This window comes from Labeo rohita, chromosome 20, assembly GCF_022985175.1.
Source record: "Labeo rohita strain BAU-BD-2019 chromosome 20, IGBB_LRoh.1.0, whole genome shotgun sequence".
In the NCBI taxonomy this organism is placed as follows: Eukaryota; Metazoa; Chordata; class Actinopteri; order Cypriniformes; family Cyprinidae; genus Labeo; species Labeo rohita.
In genome coordinates, this window is record NC_066888.1 from 16,522,284 (window position 1) to 16,541,294 (window position 19,011).

At 35.0% G+C, this 19,011-nt stretch overlaps 2 protein-coding genes across 2 annotated transcripts; one reads left to right on the forward strand and one right to left on the reverse strand.

Annotated features, from left to right (window-relative positions):
* Window positions 1-7,145, reverse strand: si:dkeyp-117h8.4 (uncharacterized protein LOC572032 homolog). Its single transcript, XM_051138685.1, has 10 exons — window positions 6,951-7,145; window positions 6,721-6,787; window positions 6,508-6,560; window positions 6,372-6,402; window positions 6,236-6,261; window positions 6,080-6,155; window positions 3,545-5,106; window positions 2,802-2,835; window positions 2,658-2,709; window positions 1-376 (listed from the first exon to the last, which is right to left on the reverse strand). The coding sequence occupies exons 1-10, from the start codon at window positions 7,032-7,034 to the stop codon at window positions 337-339; spliced, it is 2,025 nt and encodes a 674-aa protein (XP_050994642.1). The 5' UTR covers window positions 7,035-7,145; the 3' UTR covers window positions 1-336.
* Window positions 7,146-8,297: 1,152 nt separating this feature from the next.
* Window positions 8,298-18,414, forward strand: aasdh (aminoadipate-semialdehyde dehydrogenase). Its single transcript, XM_051137818.1, has 14 exons — window positions 8,298-8,649; window positions 8,771-8,891; window positions 8,971-9,236; window positions 10,156-10,348; window positions 11,569-11,810; window positions 12,116-12,222; window positions 13,350-13,522; window positions 13,646-13,961; window positions 15,359-15,477; window positions 15,612-16,443; window positions 16,561-16,724; window positions 17,083-17,208; window positions 17,321-17,452; window positions 17,804-18,414. The coding sequence occupies exons 1-14, from the start codon at window positions 8,417-8,419 to the stop codon at window positions 18,221-18,223; spliced, it is 3,444 nt and encodes a 1,147-aa protein (XP_050993775.1). The 5' UTR covers window positions 8,298-8,416; the 3' UTR covers window positions 18,224-18,414.
* The last annotated feature ends 597 nt before the right edge of the window (window positions 18,415-19,011 follow it).

Here is a 19,011-nt window from a genome sequence, read left to right on the forward strand (position 1 = left end):
TTGAATTATTTACAGACAAACATACCATTCATCAGTGCACAAGTAACTGGACACCTATTTAAAAAAACTTGGGTTCTATTAAAATTGATTATATTAAAACACAAGGCTGTTTTAAATGATGGAAATATATTTACACAACAGCATTGTAACACACAGATGCATTTACATGTACATATATTTTAAACAAGAAGACAGAAACAGAAGAAAACACTGTGTCTACACACTGATGCCACCCTGTGCTTTTTCACTAGGGTGAACTTTATATATATATATATATATGATGTGTTTATCCCACATGGGGAAATGCAGGTTGTGGGATGTGTACAGGAAAGCTCATCACTGCAGAAGACCGTACTGTAGTCGCCTCCTGGAAAGACTGAAGAAAACAGCATCACTGTGTTAAAGACTAAATAAACATCTGATCATTCTCAAATAACAAAACACAAAAATCTTCATATTTTAGGAACAACTAAGAAAATTTCAAGGATAAGCAATACAATGTCACCATTTCAGTTATTGGCTAGTACTGGAGATTTTTTCTGTCTTTTTTTTAATACTTGTGTATTTAAACAATTTATAAGCATTGTTAGATGTAATTTTTTTTCAATTTTTTTTTTTTTTTATATTGTACATTATAACATTATAATGTCCAAATTCACGTGTTATAGCATTAAACATTATTTAAAAGGATTGTTTAACCAAAAATGAAAATTCTGTCATTAATTACTCACCCTCATGTCGTTTCAAACCCGTAAGATCTACGTTCATCTTCAGAACACAAATTAAGATATTTTTGATGAAATCCAAGAGCTTTCTGACCCTGCATAGACAGCAACACAACTGACACATTCTTTGCCCAGAAAGGTAGTGTGGATATCATTAATATAGTCCACGTGACATCAGTGGAAGTTACGGGAATACTTTTTGTACGCAAAGAAAACAAAACTATTTTTGGACTATTTTAACGATGCCCTTGCTACCTTTCTGGGCTTTGAACGTGGTAGATGCATTGCCCTCTATGCAGTCTCAAATTTGATTAAAAATATCTTAATTTGTGTTCCAAAGATGAATGAAGGTCTTACAGGTTTGTCTCAGCCTTAGACATTACAACCAGACTGTTGGCTAAACATCTGATGCATACAGCACACAAAAGTGGAAACACTTTAGAAGTTTTAAAATCAACATCGGATTGGTCTATTGGAGACGCGTGTCGCGTTCTTTAGCATTCCACCTGGAAAGAATGACGTTGTGATGCCAAACCCCCTCACGAATGAAGAAAGCCACCATGTTTACAACTGTGACAGTGAGCACTTATCAGGATTAACTAAACGCTGAATTTTCAAAAGTATGTGAAATACTTAAAAGTTTGTGGCACAAAATCTTTAATGTATCTTCAGGAGTTTTACAAACCGGTGACATTTCCACGCCCCTAAACATAACGTGGCACAAAACGAAAAATGATTGGTTGCTTAACCTGTCAGTCATATTGCCTTTTGGGCGAGCCTTGGCCTTTTAAAGGAGAAGTCCACTTCCAAAACAAAGATTTACATATAATGTACTCACCCCTTGTCATCCAAGATGTTCGTGTCTTTCTTTCTTCAGTCGTAAAGAAATGATGTTTTTTTGAGGAAAACATTTCAGCATTTTTGAACTTCCAAAATGCAGTTTAAATGTGGCTTCAAACGATCCCAAATGTGGTTGTAAACAATCCCAGCCAAGTCTTATCTACTATAACGATCGGTTATTTTCATTTAAAAAATACAATTTAAATACTTTTCAATCTCAAATGCTCGTCTTGTCTTGCTCTCCCTGAACTCTGTGTATTCTGCCTCAAGACAGTTAGGGTATGTCAAAAAACTTAATTGTATTTTTTCCCTCAACTTCAAAAATCATTTCAAAATCATCCTACATTGCTGCAGAAGTTTCGACCCAGTAAGTGTAGATGCAAAGAAGATCAAACACCTTTAACACAAAAAGGTAAAACAGCAATATAGGGTGATTTTAAGAGAGAACATGAGTTTTTCGACATACTGTCATGAACCGGAAAAAAAACAGTCCAGGCAGAGAAAGACAAGATGAGCGTTTGACATTAAAAAGTATATAAACTGTATTATTTTTATGAAAATAACCGATCGTTTCGCTAGATAAGACCCTTCTTTCTCAGCTGGGATCATTTACAACTGCATTTGGGATCATTTGAAGCCTCATTTAAACTGCATTTTGGAAGTTCAAAATCGGGGCACCATATCACCATATGGAGAAAAATCCTGAAATGTTTTCCCCAAAAAACATAATTTCTTTACGACTGAAGAAAGAAAGACATGAACATCATAAATGACAAGGGGGTGAGAACATTATCTGTGAATCTTCGTTTTGGAAGTGGACTTCTCCTTTAAAGCAGCCAAGGTTCCAGGACCTTCTGTCGTCAGTCTGAAGGAACAACATGGTTAATGACAGAACTTTCATTTTTGAGTGAACTATCCCTTTAATTTTTGCCAAATTTATTTTTATAATAATAACAACATAACACTTTAATATCAACTATATCAGACAGAATTTTAATATTGGTACATCACTAGAAAAAAAAAAAAAAAGATTTGTGGAGTAGTTAAAATGAAGACTGTAAGAAATTCACTAGTATTTTGTGCTGAAATTACCTAGGAGAGAGTGGGGAGATACCCTGATTAATCAGTCTCATGGGTGACACAGCTGTTGAAATAAAAAATATTGATGAAACAAACATTTTGTAATATCTACAAGCAAGATACAGAGGTCATGCTGATCATCATGTGACTACAAACCTCCTACTGGATGGACTCCGCTTGGGGCATCTCTCTGCAAAGGAAGTGGAGAAACCAATGTTTTACTGCATAAATAAATAAACTATTAAAAGTCCTTTTTGTTAAATATGTTGAAATAATATAAATCTTAGATCAAAAACTCAAACAGAAACTAGAAATACTGTCTTGGAAAGTAACTGAAAAAAGCTGGAATGTATTGGTGAGAAGTACATAAATGACTAAACCTTCAAACTAAATGGTAGTTTCAAATACTACATATCTGACACTGCACCACAAAACCAGTCTTAAGTATAATGGGTGTATTTGTAGCAATAGCCAACAATACATTGTATGTCATAATTATTGATTTTTCTTTTATGCCAACAATCCTTAGGATATTAAGTAAAGATCATGTTCCATGAAGATATTTTGTAAATTTTCTACTGCAAATATCAAAACATAACTTTTGATTAGTAATATGCATTGCTAAAAACTTAATTTGAACAACTTTAAAGGCAAATTTCTCAATATTTTGTTTCTTTTTTTTTTTTTTTTTGCACCCTCAGATTCCAGATTTTCAAATAGTTGCATCTTGGCCTAATTTTGTCCCATCCTAACAATTGTTAATTTATTCAGCTTTCAGATGATGTATAAATCTCAATTTAAAAAAAAAAAAAAAAAAAATTTGATCATTATGACTGGTTTTGTGTTCCAGGGTCACACATATACACAAAAGACGCAAGTCACATCACTAATGCTCTTACCCAAGACAAAGCACGTGGGTTCATTTGCATGCTTAATTTAGCCTCCCTGATTCTTCTGAGGTTTCCGGTGCCACTGAGGAACCGTGGACTGGGGCACTGCAGCAGGACGGCCCTATCCCAGGTGTGTTTGTCTTCGGTAGGTTCTGATATTCCAGGGGACATGTATGGGTCTCTCAGCTGGAGATGTTTAAGTGGAGAACGACTCTCTCGGAAGCGTTTAAATCGGAGTGACTCCTCCACTTCGGGCTGACGGCGGCGTTTCTTGAGTTTGGCCCTCAGGGGTGTCAGAGCGAGAGCAGACATGCTGGAGGAGGAAAAGCTGGGGCTTCGAGACCTCTCCTTCAGGTGTCTCTCACACAGGTGACAGTGGGAGGAAGGACACGGCGATGATGTACCACGACAGATGAAGTGGTGATAGAGTTTTCTAAACTCGATATCAATCTGAGGTTCGGTGAAAGAGTACGTGGACTGAGGGCCAGAAAGAGAGCGCTGACGGTGGGATGGAGTAAAACGGGATGGTTTCTCTACTTCAGATAAGCTTTGGTCAGGGTGGTTGTAAATGGACCGCCGGGGTGATGACAATGGCACCTGTTTGACACCATAAGGAGATCTGAGGACCTCAGAATGGGATAGAGGGTGCGAAGGAGAAGGTGCACTTCGCTTTGGACTTGCTGTTGAGTTTAACTGCCTTTCCATGATCAGCACACTAGGTCTGAAGCTACTTTTCCCAGTTGGAGATAAAACACCAACGAGACTGCGCTGAGGAGAGGGGACAGGAGAGTGCAGGCGGTCCCTAAAACAGTCTTTGTCCAATGAGGAAGTTCGGGAGGTGACCGATAATCCTCTCTGGTCAATAATAGACACATCTGCTCTGCTTCGTCGTGGAGAAGCAAGGACTGATGAGGCTGGAACAGCATGAGATGTTGGTCCAACATCATAGGTTTGGTCTAGATCTGGAGATTGGTCACTATATGAGGGGGAACCCGAATATGGAGGTGTGGACAAGTCAATCACACGGGCAGCTTTACTGGTTAAATGCAAGTCAGTCCACTGACACTCATCCGTCACACCGCTCACATCCGCAGTGTTCCTCCTGGGTGAGTAAAAACAAGCACTGGGCTCGTAGGATGAATTTTTAAGTGGTGAAGACCTTGGTTTGTTCTTGAGCAAATGTTGTAGTTTGTCATTGCTCTTGAAACAGTCGCTGATGTTTCTTCGATCTGGACTTTGACTGGTAAATGAGATCTCTGTTGTTTTGTTCAGAGTGCAGTTGTGTCTGTTCTTAGAGGATGCATTGCGATGAGTCGGGGCAGATTGCCAGTGTTTGCGGCGGTACTTTTGCACCACGGCTCTCGCCGTATCAGTCACGTGCTGTCGCCGGTATGCCTCGCCGATCTGGTTAAGCATGCTGGGATAGACATCCAGGAGGGTACTGCCATGGCTGCTCAGTGTTTTCTCTAGTTCTTCATCCTCTTCCTCAGGCTGAGACGACTCACCCCATAGAGAATCAGGAGGTGTGTTATTCAGATTCATAGAGAGCTGGAATGATTCACCTCCGTGCCCTGGAAGATTATCATTGAGACATGATTTTGATGTCAGACTCGGCACTAAACATGATTGTGCATTTCTTCAATACATGCATTACCAGTTAAAAGTTTTTGAACAGTAAGATTTTTAATGTTTTTTTAAAGAAGTCTCTTCTACTCACCAAGCTTACATTTATTTGATCCAAAGCACAGCAAAAATTATTAAAATAAATATTTTTATAATTTAAAATAACTGTTTCCTATTTGAATATATTTTAAATTTTAAAATGTAATTTATTCCTGTGATTTCAAAGCTGAACTTTTAGCATCATTACTCCAGTCTTGATCCTTTAGAAATTATTCTAATACTCTGATTTGCTGCTCAGAAAACATTTATTATTATTACTGTTAAAAAATGTCTTTTATCATCACTTTTGATCAATTTAAAGCATCCTTACTAAATAAAAGTATCAATTTCTATCGTTTCTTCCCAATAAAAAAAAAAAAAAATGGTACTGATTCCAAGCCTTTGAATGCTATAGTCTATAATGTTGCAAAACCTTTTTATTCCAGATAAATGCTGATCTTTGGATCTTTCTATTCAAAGAATCCTGAAAAAAGGTACTCAACTGTTTTAAATATTGATAATTATAATACTAAAATATTTTACTTGTACAGCAAATCAGCATACAAGAATGATTTCTGAAGGATCATGTGACACCAAAGACTGGAATAATGATGCAGAAAATTTAGCTTTGATCACAGGAATAAATTACATTTTAAAATATATTCAGATAGAAACCAGTTATTTTAAATAGTACAAATATTTCACAATATTACTGCTTTTGCTGTACTTTGGATCAAATAAATGCAGGATTGGTGAGCAGAAGAAAAAAACTGTTGGCTGGTAGTGTTGTTCATAATGTAAATATTTTCCTGTAAATAGCAGTAATACTAACTGAAATGTTTATTTTGTACTTATGTCAAGGGTTACTTGTTTGTTTCTTACACAGATTTTCATTGTTTTCTTTTTGACCGGAGCCATTAAGATCGTCTTCAGTCACTCCTGACACGTCCATCTGAAACTGGTGAAAATAACAAAATATAAGTTAAAAAAACAATAATAATTTTGTGCTTTTACAATCTGTAATTTTCTTTTTACTACCTGATCATTTTCTTGGTACTCAAACTCTGTAAAAGACAAGAAGATAAAAAGATTAAACACAAAAAATGAAGATAAATATTATACTCCAACCAACAGATACAAAATTACCCAAAAATCACAACATTTTGTGCCTTACCCCTCATCGAACAGTCACCTTTAACCCGAGTCTGCATATAAGAAAAGAAATGTTATATCCCAATAGAGGCATTGTGCAAACTTACACACATCAGGGCTAAGAAAAATCTAAATATTTCAGAAAATATTACTCTCACCTTTAATGCTTCCAACTCACGTTCTCCTTCTGCACTGTCAATGGGGACAGGACCTGTAATCATATAATATACAAACTCAGAAACAAATACAAATATTTAAAATAAACACAATAACTATTTTTAGTTTGTTTATTTATTTATTTATTTTTAATAACCCACCAAGCCAGTAGAAATGCTTAGATATCAGTTTTCAATTTCAGTGTTACAGCTTACCTCTACCAGTCCTGCAGGTCATTGTTTTCAGACAGACGTCTATCCCATGATCACTGAGACTAGAATACTACAAAGGACGTAATAAACATGCTGTGTTAAAGTTACACGTTACTAAATGGATTCACTACAATCTTTCAGAACCACAACATTTGGTAAGAAATGCGCCAATAAACGTAAAGTTACTCTATCTTAAATTTACGTACGTTTGCTGTAACACTAGCGTTACGTACCTTCTGAAAAATAGCTTCCATCGTGTTTCTGAACACATCGTCATTCTTCTTGAATTGATCTGCATATAAATGTTTTGTCGACATGTTGCATTAACAAAATATATTGCAAAATAATTTATTTGACTAACATATATTAAGAATGAACACTCAGCCAGCGGCTCGCCTAAACATTCAAATTTTTCCCAGAGTGAAAAACTCGAGCAGTGATTGGACGTTCTTTCAAGCAGCACGACAACGTCATCTTAAAGCGCGAATCATCTCCATGAATCGGTTCCTTCGAACAGTTCGTTTAAAAAAGTGAGCACAAAAGAGATTCTTGTCGTTGCGTATCCACGTGGTTCTCGACAATTTTATAAGCAAATGACTTTTTTTCGATGACGTTTTGTTAGAAAGGTTGTTTATTGTAATTTCATGTGTTGTCGCAGCCAGAATTCAGCACATAATCACCAAGCCTGTATTTATTTGATCCAAATTACAGCAAATATTTTTGCTATTTAAAATAAATGTTTTCTATTTGAATATATTTTGAAATGTAATTATTCCTGTGATCTCAAAGCTGAATTTTTAGCATCATTACTCCAGTCTTCAGTGGTCCTTCAGAAATCATTCTAATATGCTGATTTCAAAAAACATTTTTTATTATTCAGTTGAAAACAGCTGAGTAAATTTTTTTAGGTTTCTTTGATGAATAAAAAGTTCAGAAGAACAGCATTTATCTGAAATAGAAATCTTTTGTAACATTATAAATGTCTTTATTATCACTTTTGATCACTTTAAAGCATCTTTGCTAAATAAGAGTATTAATTTGTATTTAGCAAGGATGCTGATCTATTCATTTTTATTTAGCAAGGATTCTGATCTTTGGATCAGCATCCAAAAAAACCCAGATAAATGCTGATCTTTTGATTTTTGTGTTCATCAAAGACTTGAAAAAATGTGCTCAACTGTTTGAAATATTGATAATAATAATAATAATTGTTTGTTATCATTAAATCGGCATATTAGAATGATTGCTGAAGGTTCATGTGACACTGAAGACTGGAGTAATGATGCTAAAAAAATTGCTTTGATCACAAGACCACATTTTTAAATAGCCTTTGCTGTATTTTAAAATCAAATAAATGCAGGCTTGGTAAGCAGAAGAGACTTCTTTTTAAAAACGTACTGACTGGTAGTGTAACCTAAATATACTTTGGTATCAAACAATACAAAAAATCTGTTATCTAATGAAAAGGTAAGTCGTTAAGTCGAGAACTGCTTGGACTGAAAAAATGCCGCGATTCAGTTTGATTCGTGAACGAGTCGTTCAAAGCTTTGTGAACCGGTTCAAAACCCATTCGACTCAAATTTGCTCACGAATTGGTTGTGGCTAGTTTGCAAAATAGGCGCTCCTAAATTGCTAGACAGAAATTAAATGTACGTCGCAATTTCTCAAATTATGACTTAACATCATTTTTTTCTCAGATATGACAGCAGTATTTCTTCATGAGCTGGTGCACGAGGCAGCGCGTGCTCACGGTAATAAAACAGCTGTCGAGTTCGATAGCAGCATTGCAGCGCGCGTATGTTTGACATATGATGAAGTTATTTCCCTAGCAAACGAGTTAACTGGACACTTGCGCATTCATGTCCAGAAACATGATGGTATCATAGGGTTATTCTGTCATGCAGATGTCCTGCTTCCCGCCTGGATTCTTGGGTACGATTCAAGTTATGCAGTATATAATACATGACTATGGAGTTATTCTAGTAGCTAATTATTAAATTAAACAAATATTTTGAGTTCAGTGCATAATTCAAATGTTTATGTCTCTGAACAGTATTCTGCAGCTTCCTGCTGCATATGTGCCTCTTGATCCTGCATCACCACCTTTGTGCAACCTGAGAATGATAAACAAGTGCAGACTGAACTTCTGCTTGATACAAAACGAATTGCTTAATGTAGGTTTACTGTATTATTATATTATATTATATTATATTATATTATATTATTAAAATACTATTGTTTTATAACCAACAGCAATTCCAGAGCGCATTTTTCAACCTGCTGTCCCTGGAAATATGTCTCACATTGTCCTCACATAGGCTCACTTTAATAAAAATACAAAGTGAGCAGGACGCAAACATTCGAACGACCGATCAGCCGTCCAACGCCAATGTTATGACCAAAGACATCCAACAGAGGGAGACTTTGGCTTATGTTTTGCACACATCTGGAACAACAGGGCTTCCAAAAATAGTCAAGGTCCCACACAGGTGTATTGTGCCTAATATTACACATCTAAGGTAAGAACACACTGAATGTTTAGTTGAAATCTGCATTCATTATATAGTTGATTTTTACCTGAATGTACTTCATTGTGGTCTTAATGTGTTCACTTGTTTACTAGTCACACTTTGGTCAGTTTCCTGGATGCGCAGCCATATTGGAGTTACTCGGATGTAAACAACAGCATGGATTGCACCGTTAATGTATTACTGAACATGTTGTTCTTCTAATTTATGCTGTCTAATCCACAGAAAAAAATGCGTGGAAGCTGCTAAATCATATAGAGAAGAATCTAGTAAGCAGGAAAGGCCGCAATATTTTGACAATCTAAAGTTAATAGATGGTAAAGATACTTACGAGCAGTATTAATTAAGATATTAGCCTAATATTTCACCCACCTGACCAGAAATGATAAGAACAAGCACGAATGTTGTCAAAATTCTTGCCCTGGAAATCCTAGTTCAGTTTGGCCAATCACAAACGCCTTTTGTTCCTCAGATAGTTTTTTGCACTCTCGTCCTTGATTTGCTATAACTTTTGGCTATAGTTCTCCAAATGTTTTTCCCAGTCTGACCGATTAGTACAGCGCAAAACATGACAATAATTGACCATTTTCAACAGGAATAATCAGCAAAATCAGCAGGTTCCGTTCAGTTCAGTGGCATTGTTTACGTTTAGTGCCGCCAGATTGATGACGTGCCGTGAAAACACTCTATAGCAAAAATGTTGCATTGAAATTTTACTTTGGAGGATGGACTTCATTAAAAATTTAATTAAGAGCATTTTGAGCCATTTGAGAATTTTAATTTCATGTGTTTGAAACCAAATTATAAAATCAATGCTAAAAAACATACATTTGTGTAACTGGACTAAGATATAGCCTCAATGTTCATATAAAGGTGAGATAATGAATTTTTTTTAATACTGTCTCAACAGATCTGTTTTTAAGATGACTGCAGAAGATGTTGTATTTCTATCGTCTCCGTTAACCTTTGACCCCTCCGTGGTGGAGATGTTTCTGGCCCTGTCCTCCGGAGCGTGTCTCCTAATTGTCCCCTCTGCTGTTAAAAAGATGCCACGCAGACTTGCAAATGTGCTATTTAAACGAAACACAACAACAGTCTTACAGGCAAGTGACTTTGCTCCTTACCGATCCATCAGTCGTGAGCTTCTGTTTGTGACAGCCTTTAATTAGAGATTTTAATAATCAAATCACTTCATCTCTCCATTTATCTTTCTTATGAATGTGCAAATGCTGTGAGGAGGAGATGAAGCTCCTGTAATCAACATTGGTAGTGGGAGTAGTAAGCTGAAATTTCTGCATTATGCAGATTACATGAGATAATGAGTGTGTTCTTTGGCATTTGTTCATTTATTTACATGCACCAACAATTTGTTTTCAGTATTTCTTAATTTCGTTTCACACTTCAGTTCTTTAGGGGCACAAGTTTTATACACAAAATGTAAAACATATACACTACCAGTCAAAAGTTTTTGAACAATAAGATTTTTTAAAGTTTTTTAAAGAAGGCTCCTCTGCTCACCAAGCCTGCATTTGTTTTATCCAGAGTACAGGAAAAACAGTAAAAGTTTGAAATATTTTTACTATTTCAAATAACTGTTTTCTATTTGAATATGTTTTAAAATGTAATTTATCACTGTGATTTCGAAGCTGAATTTTTAGCATCATTACTCCACTCACATGGTCCTTCAGAAATCATTCTAATATTCTGATTTGCTGCAAAAACATTTATTATCATAATAGAATCATAGAAGATCAGTAGAATTTTTTCCAAGTTCAGAAGAACAGCATTTATCTGAAATAGAAATCTTTTGTAACATTATGTCTTTATATATTACATTATACATTTGATCAATTTAAAGTATCCTTGCTAAATAAATATATAATACGTGTTCATTTCTATAATCAATTTTGCTGTATTTTGGATCAAATAAATGCAGGCTTGGTGAGCAGAAGAGACTTAAAAAAAAAAAAAAACATTAAAAATATTATTGTTCCAAACTTTTGTCTGGTAGTGTACATTAGCAAGAGATTTAGAATAGTTATATCAGTATCCTAATAAAAGTGGTTTATTTTATACGAGTGGGTCTCTTCATGGGGACGGCCATGTTGAAATCACATAACTGTTCCAGTAATACTTTACCTTGGTAGTCCCTCTGTTTGTTATTGGACATTAACTAGTAGGACAAGTTAATCATGGTGGACCCTGAACAACATTTTTCTGACTGTAACATTTGTAACTCATTTGTAAGTCTGAGATGACATACACAACATATAGTACTGCTCTATACTAAAGTAGTATAATAATTGACTTAATTCTTTTTCAGGCCACTCCCACTCTTGTGAGGCGCTTTGGAAAGCGTGTCCTTCAGGAGGAGGTGCTTAGTGCTAATTCATCTCTGAGGTTATTGGCTTTTGGAGGAGAGCCATGTCCATCTCTAAGTCTTCTCAAGAACTGGAGGCAAAAAGGCAATGACACACATATCTGTAATCTTTACGGTACCACAGAAGTTTCTTGCTGGGCAAGCTGGTACAAAGTCCCAGATGAACAGCTGTGCTTGGAGAACATGTGAGTGACACCTAAAAACTAATAAAATAAAACCAACAAAATTACTAAAAATTAAACTAATTAAAATTGAAAACTGAAAATCTAAACGTATATATTCAAAATATAAATAAAAACTCTAATAGTATGTAAATAAGTCTAAAAAAATCTATAGTAAAAATGCATTAGGCACAAAAACAGTCATATTAACAGTCTCAAGGTCCTCTGCATTACTTTGACTTGACATAAAATATGATGCTAAATTATTATTATTCTGCCATTGTTTGTGTTGCATTGTTTGTTTATGCATCATATGTATTGTTTTAAAGAACTGATGAATTTGTGCCCCTTGGAGAGCCGATGTTGGATACCGTATTGGAGGTGAGAGATGAGAGAGGATGTCTCGTCACTGAAGGAGAAGGACAACTGTTCATTGGTATAGTACAATTGTCTAAAACAGTAATAAAAACAAAATACAGTTAAAACATAAATATTTGTAAATTTTTTAATAACTGTTATCTATTTTAATATACACTACCAGTCAAAAGTTTTTGAACAGTAAGATTTTTTAAAATGTTTTTAAAGAAGTCTTTTCTGCTCACAAGCCTGCATTTATTTGATCCAAAGTACAGCAAAAACAGTAATATTTTGAATTGTTTTTTAATTTGTTTTTTTTTTTGTTTTTTTGCTATTTAAAATAACTGTTTTCTATTTGAATATATTTTAAAATGTAATTTATCCCTGTGTTCAAAGCAAAATTTTCAGCATCATTACTCCAGTCTTCAGTGTCACATGATCCTTCAGAAATCATATAAGTATTTATTAATTTATTTATTGCCGGGGGTGGGGGAGGGATTATAGAAATTAATACTTTTATTTAGCAAGGATGCTTTAAATTGATCAGAAGTGATGATAAAGACATTTATAATGTTACAAAAGATTTCTATTTCAGAAAAAATCTGCTCAGCTGTTTTTAACATAATAATAATAATAATAATAATATAAAATGTTTTTGAGCAGTAAATCAGAATATTAGAGTGATTTCTGAAGGATCATGTGAGTATCATCTGGAGTAATGATGCTAAAAATTCAGCTTTGAAATCACAGGAGTAAATTACATTTTAAAAAATATATTCAAATAGAAAACAGTTATTTTAAATAGTAAAAAAAATCAAAATTGTATTTTTTTCGCTGTTCTTTGGGTCAAATAAATGAAGACTTGGTGAGCAGAAGAGACTACTTTAAAAACATTTAAAAAAATTTTACTGTTCAAAAACTGGAAGTGTATTTTAAAATATATACTTTTCTCTGAGGGTAAATTAATTTTCTTCATTTACTTCAGTCTTTAGTGTCACATGATCCTTTAGTGTCCACATTATCCTTTGCTGCTCCAGAAACATGTATTATCATTAATTTTGAATTTATTTTAAATATAATTTTTGTAGCGTCATTTTAATGCATCCTTGCTCTAAAAAAAAACATTTAAATGGTAGTGTACTTGCTTTCACATTCAGTTTTGCTAGTTTTTGTGTTTGTACCATGAATTTTTGTCATTTTATTTAGGTGGTCAGGAGAGGGTGTGTCTGCTTGATGATGAAGAAACTGTAGTCAAGGGAACAATGCGTGCTACTGGTGACTGGGTGCAGGTGCGTGATTCCCAGTTGTATTTCATGGGCAGGAAGGATCGGCTTATTAAACGCTTTGGTCAGCGCGTACACCTAGATGCCTTGCAGCAGGTAGGTGTTATATGACCCATGTGTCATGTAACAACTTTTGGCATGTATATATAATAAAATCCAAGAGCATTTAAAAGTACATAGGTCATCTTACACAATAATTTTATTTCTTTCTCTGCTCAGATCATTGAGAATTTGTCTCAGGTGGAGGCGTGTGCAGTGAGCCTGAGTGAGGGTGACAGGCTGCTGGCATTTATAGTGCTCGCATCGGGTCAACCAGGAACCCTTTCATCCTCTGAATTTCCTCATCAAAAACCTTTCCAACATTCCTCACAGTCTTCTGAAGACCTCGCCACTGGCGACATGTCAAAAAACTCCACCTCCCCCTCGCTCAGAGTTGTTGAAGATGAGATTCGCAAGAGGTTATCACAGCTTTTGGCCAGTCACAGCATTCCAGACATGATATTCTTCATCCCTGCTCTTCCACTCACCTCTCATGGCAAGTGAGCACCATCCTCTAAAGGCCTGTTCACACTAAGAATGATAACTGTGATAACAGTTATTTTATTTTTTCCCAAATTCTGTTTTATATATATATATATATAATTTTTTATAGACTCTTATTTAATGGTTAAATAAAAAAATATATTAATCAAAAAGCATGTCTAACTGAAATAATGGAACTTAAACACAATTTAACTGCAATTTATTTAAAGTTTAATAAAAAAATTAATTTTTAAGGCCCTATGAGATATGTATTATTTTTCTCTCAAATTTTATTTTTTACCAAGATTTTTCTGGATTCAATTTTAATGGTTTTATTACATTTTAATAATCAAAAGTTTTTCTAATGAAATGTGTTATATTATTTCCATTTTAAATGTAAATACATATGCAAATGTAATAAAATACATATACATTTTAAATACAATTTTTGGCAAATATTCCTGAAAAAAAAAATAACATTTTAATAATAACCTTATTAGTAGCAGTAGTAGTACTATCATTACATTAAGTAATATATTTCTGTCACAATTTCTTCAAGTTAAACCGAATTTTGTATTTTGATATGTTGTTGTGGAGTACCACTAATAATTGAATTAATGTTAACTTACACGGATATAATTAATTTAATTAAATTAACCTTTTATGTTGCCATTTATGCTTTTATACTTTTTTATTATATAGAAATGTTATTTTATATATGAATGTTTTATATACTCTTCATTCATGAATATGAAATGATTAAAATATCTTTTTAAAGCAATAAAAAACATAAAAGGCTAAATAAAAAATACATTATGTTCTAGAATATTATTATATTTAGACATTTTAATTGGTATTTCTATCACAAATAAACAGTCAAACATGTTTTTTCATTGTGGTCATACAGTCAAACCAAAATTTATTCAGACGCCTTCAACATTTCTCACTTTATTACAGTTTTTTCGCTATAGTTTAGAAAATGCTCATAAAATGTGACAAGAACTCAGAGTTAAACTGTTTCAGAACAAATTCATCTTGATAATGTCAGATAACTAGAAGGAAGAATATGTCAAACCAAAAATTTATACAACTGTTAGTATGACAATATTTACACAACTATCAATACTTTGTTGTCCAATTACCAAGCAATGCTTAATTTTGTTCAGTCTGTGGTGTAAAAAGGTCACATTAGCAATTAAAGAAAAACACTTGAGCAAAACATGGACAGGTCAAAGTTTCTGAATAATTTTTGGTCCCACATTTTACTGGTAGTCCACTGTATGGTGATTTTTTTTTTTTTGGGGTATAATATGTCGCAGTTTACTTTATTTTGCTATCCACTAGTACAAAAATTATACCTGATGTCTAAATAATTTTTGTCATTTTTATATTCCTGTTGTGTATTTTTAGGTAAAATAGCCACTGATGAGTTGATGAGGATGTGTGACACTCAAAAACAAGATATAAATACAAAAAACATACAGAAAGACATTGAATCTGTGAGAATGAAGTTAAAGACGCTGTGGAAGGTATAAACAACATGAACTCTTTTTGCACAAAATGTACTAGTTCTAATTGTTTGCCACATGGAGGTATTTCATAAATAATATTTTTCCCATTTGCCTGTTGAGTGAAACTGCCATTGTGGTTTTCTGTTTATTAGGACTGTATTGGCTTGCCGAATGACGTGGTGGTTGAGGAAGATGCACACTTCATGTTAAGTGGAGGAGACTCCCTTCAGGCCCTGCGTCTCTGTGATGAGATCACTGTTGCCATGGGGACAACCTCTGTGGGCCTGCTTGAGGTCATATTAGATGGCTCTTTCTCAGATGTGGTTAGCCACGTCATGACAGAAACGCACAACAACGCAATCCAGCCATCAAAGAAGAGACTGCTGGATGATTCAGGCTCTAAAGTTTCACTCAAAAGACAACACAAGGAAATATCCACAGAGAATGCTACAGAAAGCACAGAGGGTTTTGTAGTTCCCTCAGTGGGAAGGACTGTGGGATTTGTAGTTGTGAGACGAGCTGGTGAGGTTACAGATTGGGGTTGTATTCAGAAAATACAGGAGAAAAACTTCTCAGATGCACTAGGAGCAAGCCAGATCAAATTTACAGTGACAAATACTTCTGAAGACACTAATGTGGGTTTAATATCTAATCCTGCTATTAAGAAGATCACAGAGCGCCATGTTCCTCAAGAAGTTACTGAGATCTTACCCGTCACTAAGTGCACAGGTATAGGTGAAGGTCCTTCCGAATTCCTGCCGCTAAGCCTGCGGGTCCTCTGGAGCTCAGACACGGGCAGGTGTGTAGATGCCTCTCCAGTGCTGCTGGTGGGTCCTGATAGGACCACCGTGTTCATTGGCTCTCACTCGCACAGACTGCAGGCTCTTGACTTGTCCAACGGAGAGGTCATCTGGGAGCGTATCCTCGGAGATCGGCTTGAGTCTTCAGCTGCCGTCTCCAAATGTGGAAGCCTTGTAGCAGTAGGTTTGTACTTAAAGAAACTAACATGGGAAAATTAAGTTCTAACTGCTTTCGCTTGACTTTTAGAAGTTTAAGAATTTGTACATTTGTAACCTGACTTTAACTCTTTTTTTTTTTTAGGCTGCTATGACAGACAGATATATTTCCTGGATGTTTCCTGTGGGGACACTGTGTGGACGTTTGAAACAGGGGATGTGGTGAAAAGTTCTCCTACTGTAGACCCTAAATCTGGGCTGGTTTTCGCAGGGTCTCATGATGGCTTTGTTTATGCATTAGAGCCACTGGTAATATACAAGAGAAATACTTCTTTTTTTATTATTTTATTTTATTATATTTCTTAATTTGAAACTTAGTAATTTTGTATGTGCATTTGTCATTTTTATTATTAGTTTTTATATTTCTGTTAAGCTTTTCATTTCAGTTTTAGTTAAGTTAGTCTAATTTTCATACAAGTTTTATGTTTGAGTATATCTATTGTTAATTTCATCTTTTTCATATTTTGATTAGTTTGTTGTAATTAGCAATAACAATGTTGCTACAGCTAAGTGTGTATTAAATTAGTTGTACTCTGTTTTGGGTAATTATGTTGCAGATTTTGTCTGTCCCCTTGACATTTCTCATACTTGTCTCTATTTCTCCCAGGCTAAGACTTGTGTATGGCAGCACTATTGTGGAGGAGGTGCAGTGTTTTCATCCCCTTGCATCCACTTGTCTTTTAGACAGTTATACTGTAGTACTTTGAGTGGGAATCTCCACTGTCTTGATCCAGTAAGTAATCTAATCCTGAACTAATCCTGGTTAAATTAAATGCAGTGGAGGGTCAAAGGGCATGTTTAAAAGGTAAAAATGTCTTGCCGTTGTTCATTAATTGTCTGTCCAGGACAGTGGAAAACTCTTGTGGACATATTCCAGCAGTGTCCCGTTTTTCTCTTCTCCTCGCTGCTCTGATTCCTCTGTCTTCATTGGTTCAGTAAATGGAAATATTATTGGAATAAGCCATTCTGGAGATACGGTGAGAGAAAAAGGGAATAGTTTTCCTAAGAGAGGACAAATGAAATATATGACTATAATCATGATTTTAATTCTTACTTTTTAATATTTTGGTCTTAATGGGTAAAGCAATGAACAACAACGCTTTGTTAATCTACTATGTATATTGCACTCATAATTCAAACCTTAGTTAATTCCCTTTAGCTTATTTTTAGCTAATTAAAAATAGGCTCTATCGCAATATTATTTTACTCTTCAGATATAACCCAGTAGAATTGCAGTGTAGAGATGATTATGAGAATGTCTACAGTGATTTAGAGTTGTTTGACTGCACTTTGTGCTCTAGTTTGATTTTAGTTTTGTTATTTTGCAGTTATGGGAATTCACCACTAAAGGACCAATCTTCTCATCACCGTGCGTTTCCTCTTGGACGTTTTGGACTGATCAGCCGGTTTCTACATCACCCAGTCCCACAGTCACATGTGGGTCACATGACGGTCATGTGTACTGTATAAATACTGATAATGGATCATTACTGTGGCAGTTTCAGACCACAGGCAAGGTGTTTTCTACTCCATTTGTGTTTGACGGCAATCCGTGGAGTTTGAGGACATTAGTGGCTGTGTGCTCCACTGATGGAAAGGTGTGGATTTTAGATGGAGAAACCGGCACACTGAAGGCCACCTTGTCATTGCCAGGCGAACTTTTCTCTTCTCCCGTCGTATGGGGGCGCAAGTTAGTGGTGGGATGTCGTAATGACTATGTCTACTGTCTAGAACTGACCAAAAAGTGATTAATCACAAGGATGACCCCATGTGCAACTGGAAGTATATCTGAAGTATATTTTTATATACAACTCCTAAATCTGCCTATTAAAAAAATTACATGGATATATGTTCAGTATGCATTATATGTATATATGTCCTGCAAAATACATAAATGTATTTAAATGATTAGTTCACTTCCAGAACAAAAATTTCCTGTAATTTACTCACCCCATGTCATCCAAGATGTTCATGTCTTTCTTTCTTCAGTCGAAAAGAAACTAAGGTTTTTGAGGAAAACATTCCAGGATTTTTATCCATATAGTGGACTTTAATGGAAGCCAACGGGTCCAAATTGCAGTTTCAATGCAGCTTCAAAGGGCTCTACACAAGGAATAAGGGTCCTATCTAATGAAACGATTTGTCATTTTCAAAATAATAAATAATTTGTATATTTTTTAACCACATCTTACAGTAGTTCTGCGTTGCGCATGTGTGACTTTGCACATTACGTAATCACACTGGAAAGGTCACGCGTGGTTACTCCAACTTCAAAATCATCCAACATTGTTGTTTTACCTTTTTTTGTAAACACATTTAATCACAGTTAGTGCAAGACAAGCATTTGTGGTTAAAAAGTGTACAATTTGTATTTTGTTTTAGAATATGACAGATTTTTTTGGTAGATCTGCCCTTATTCCTCGGCTGTGATCGTGTAGAGCCTTTTGTAGCTGCATTGAAACTGCAGTTTGGACCTTTAACCCATTGGCCACCATTGAAGTCCATTATATGGAGAATAATCCTGGAATGTTTTCCT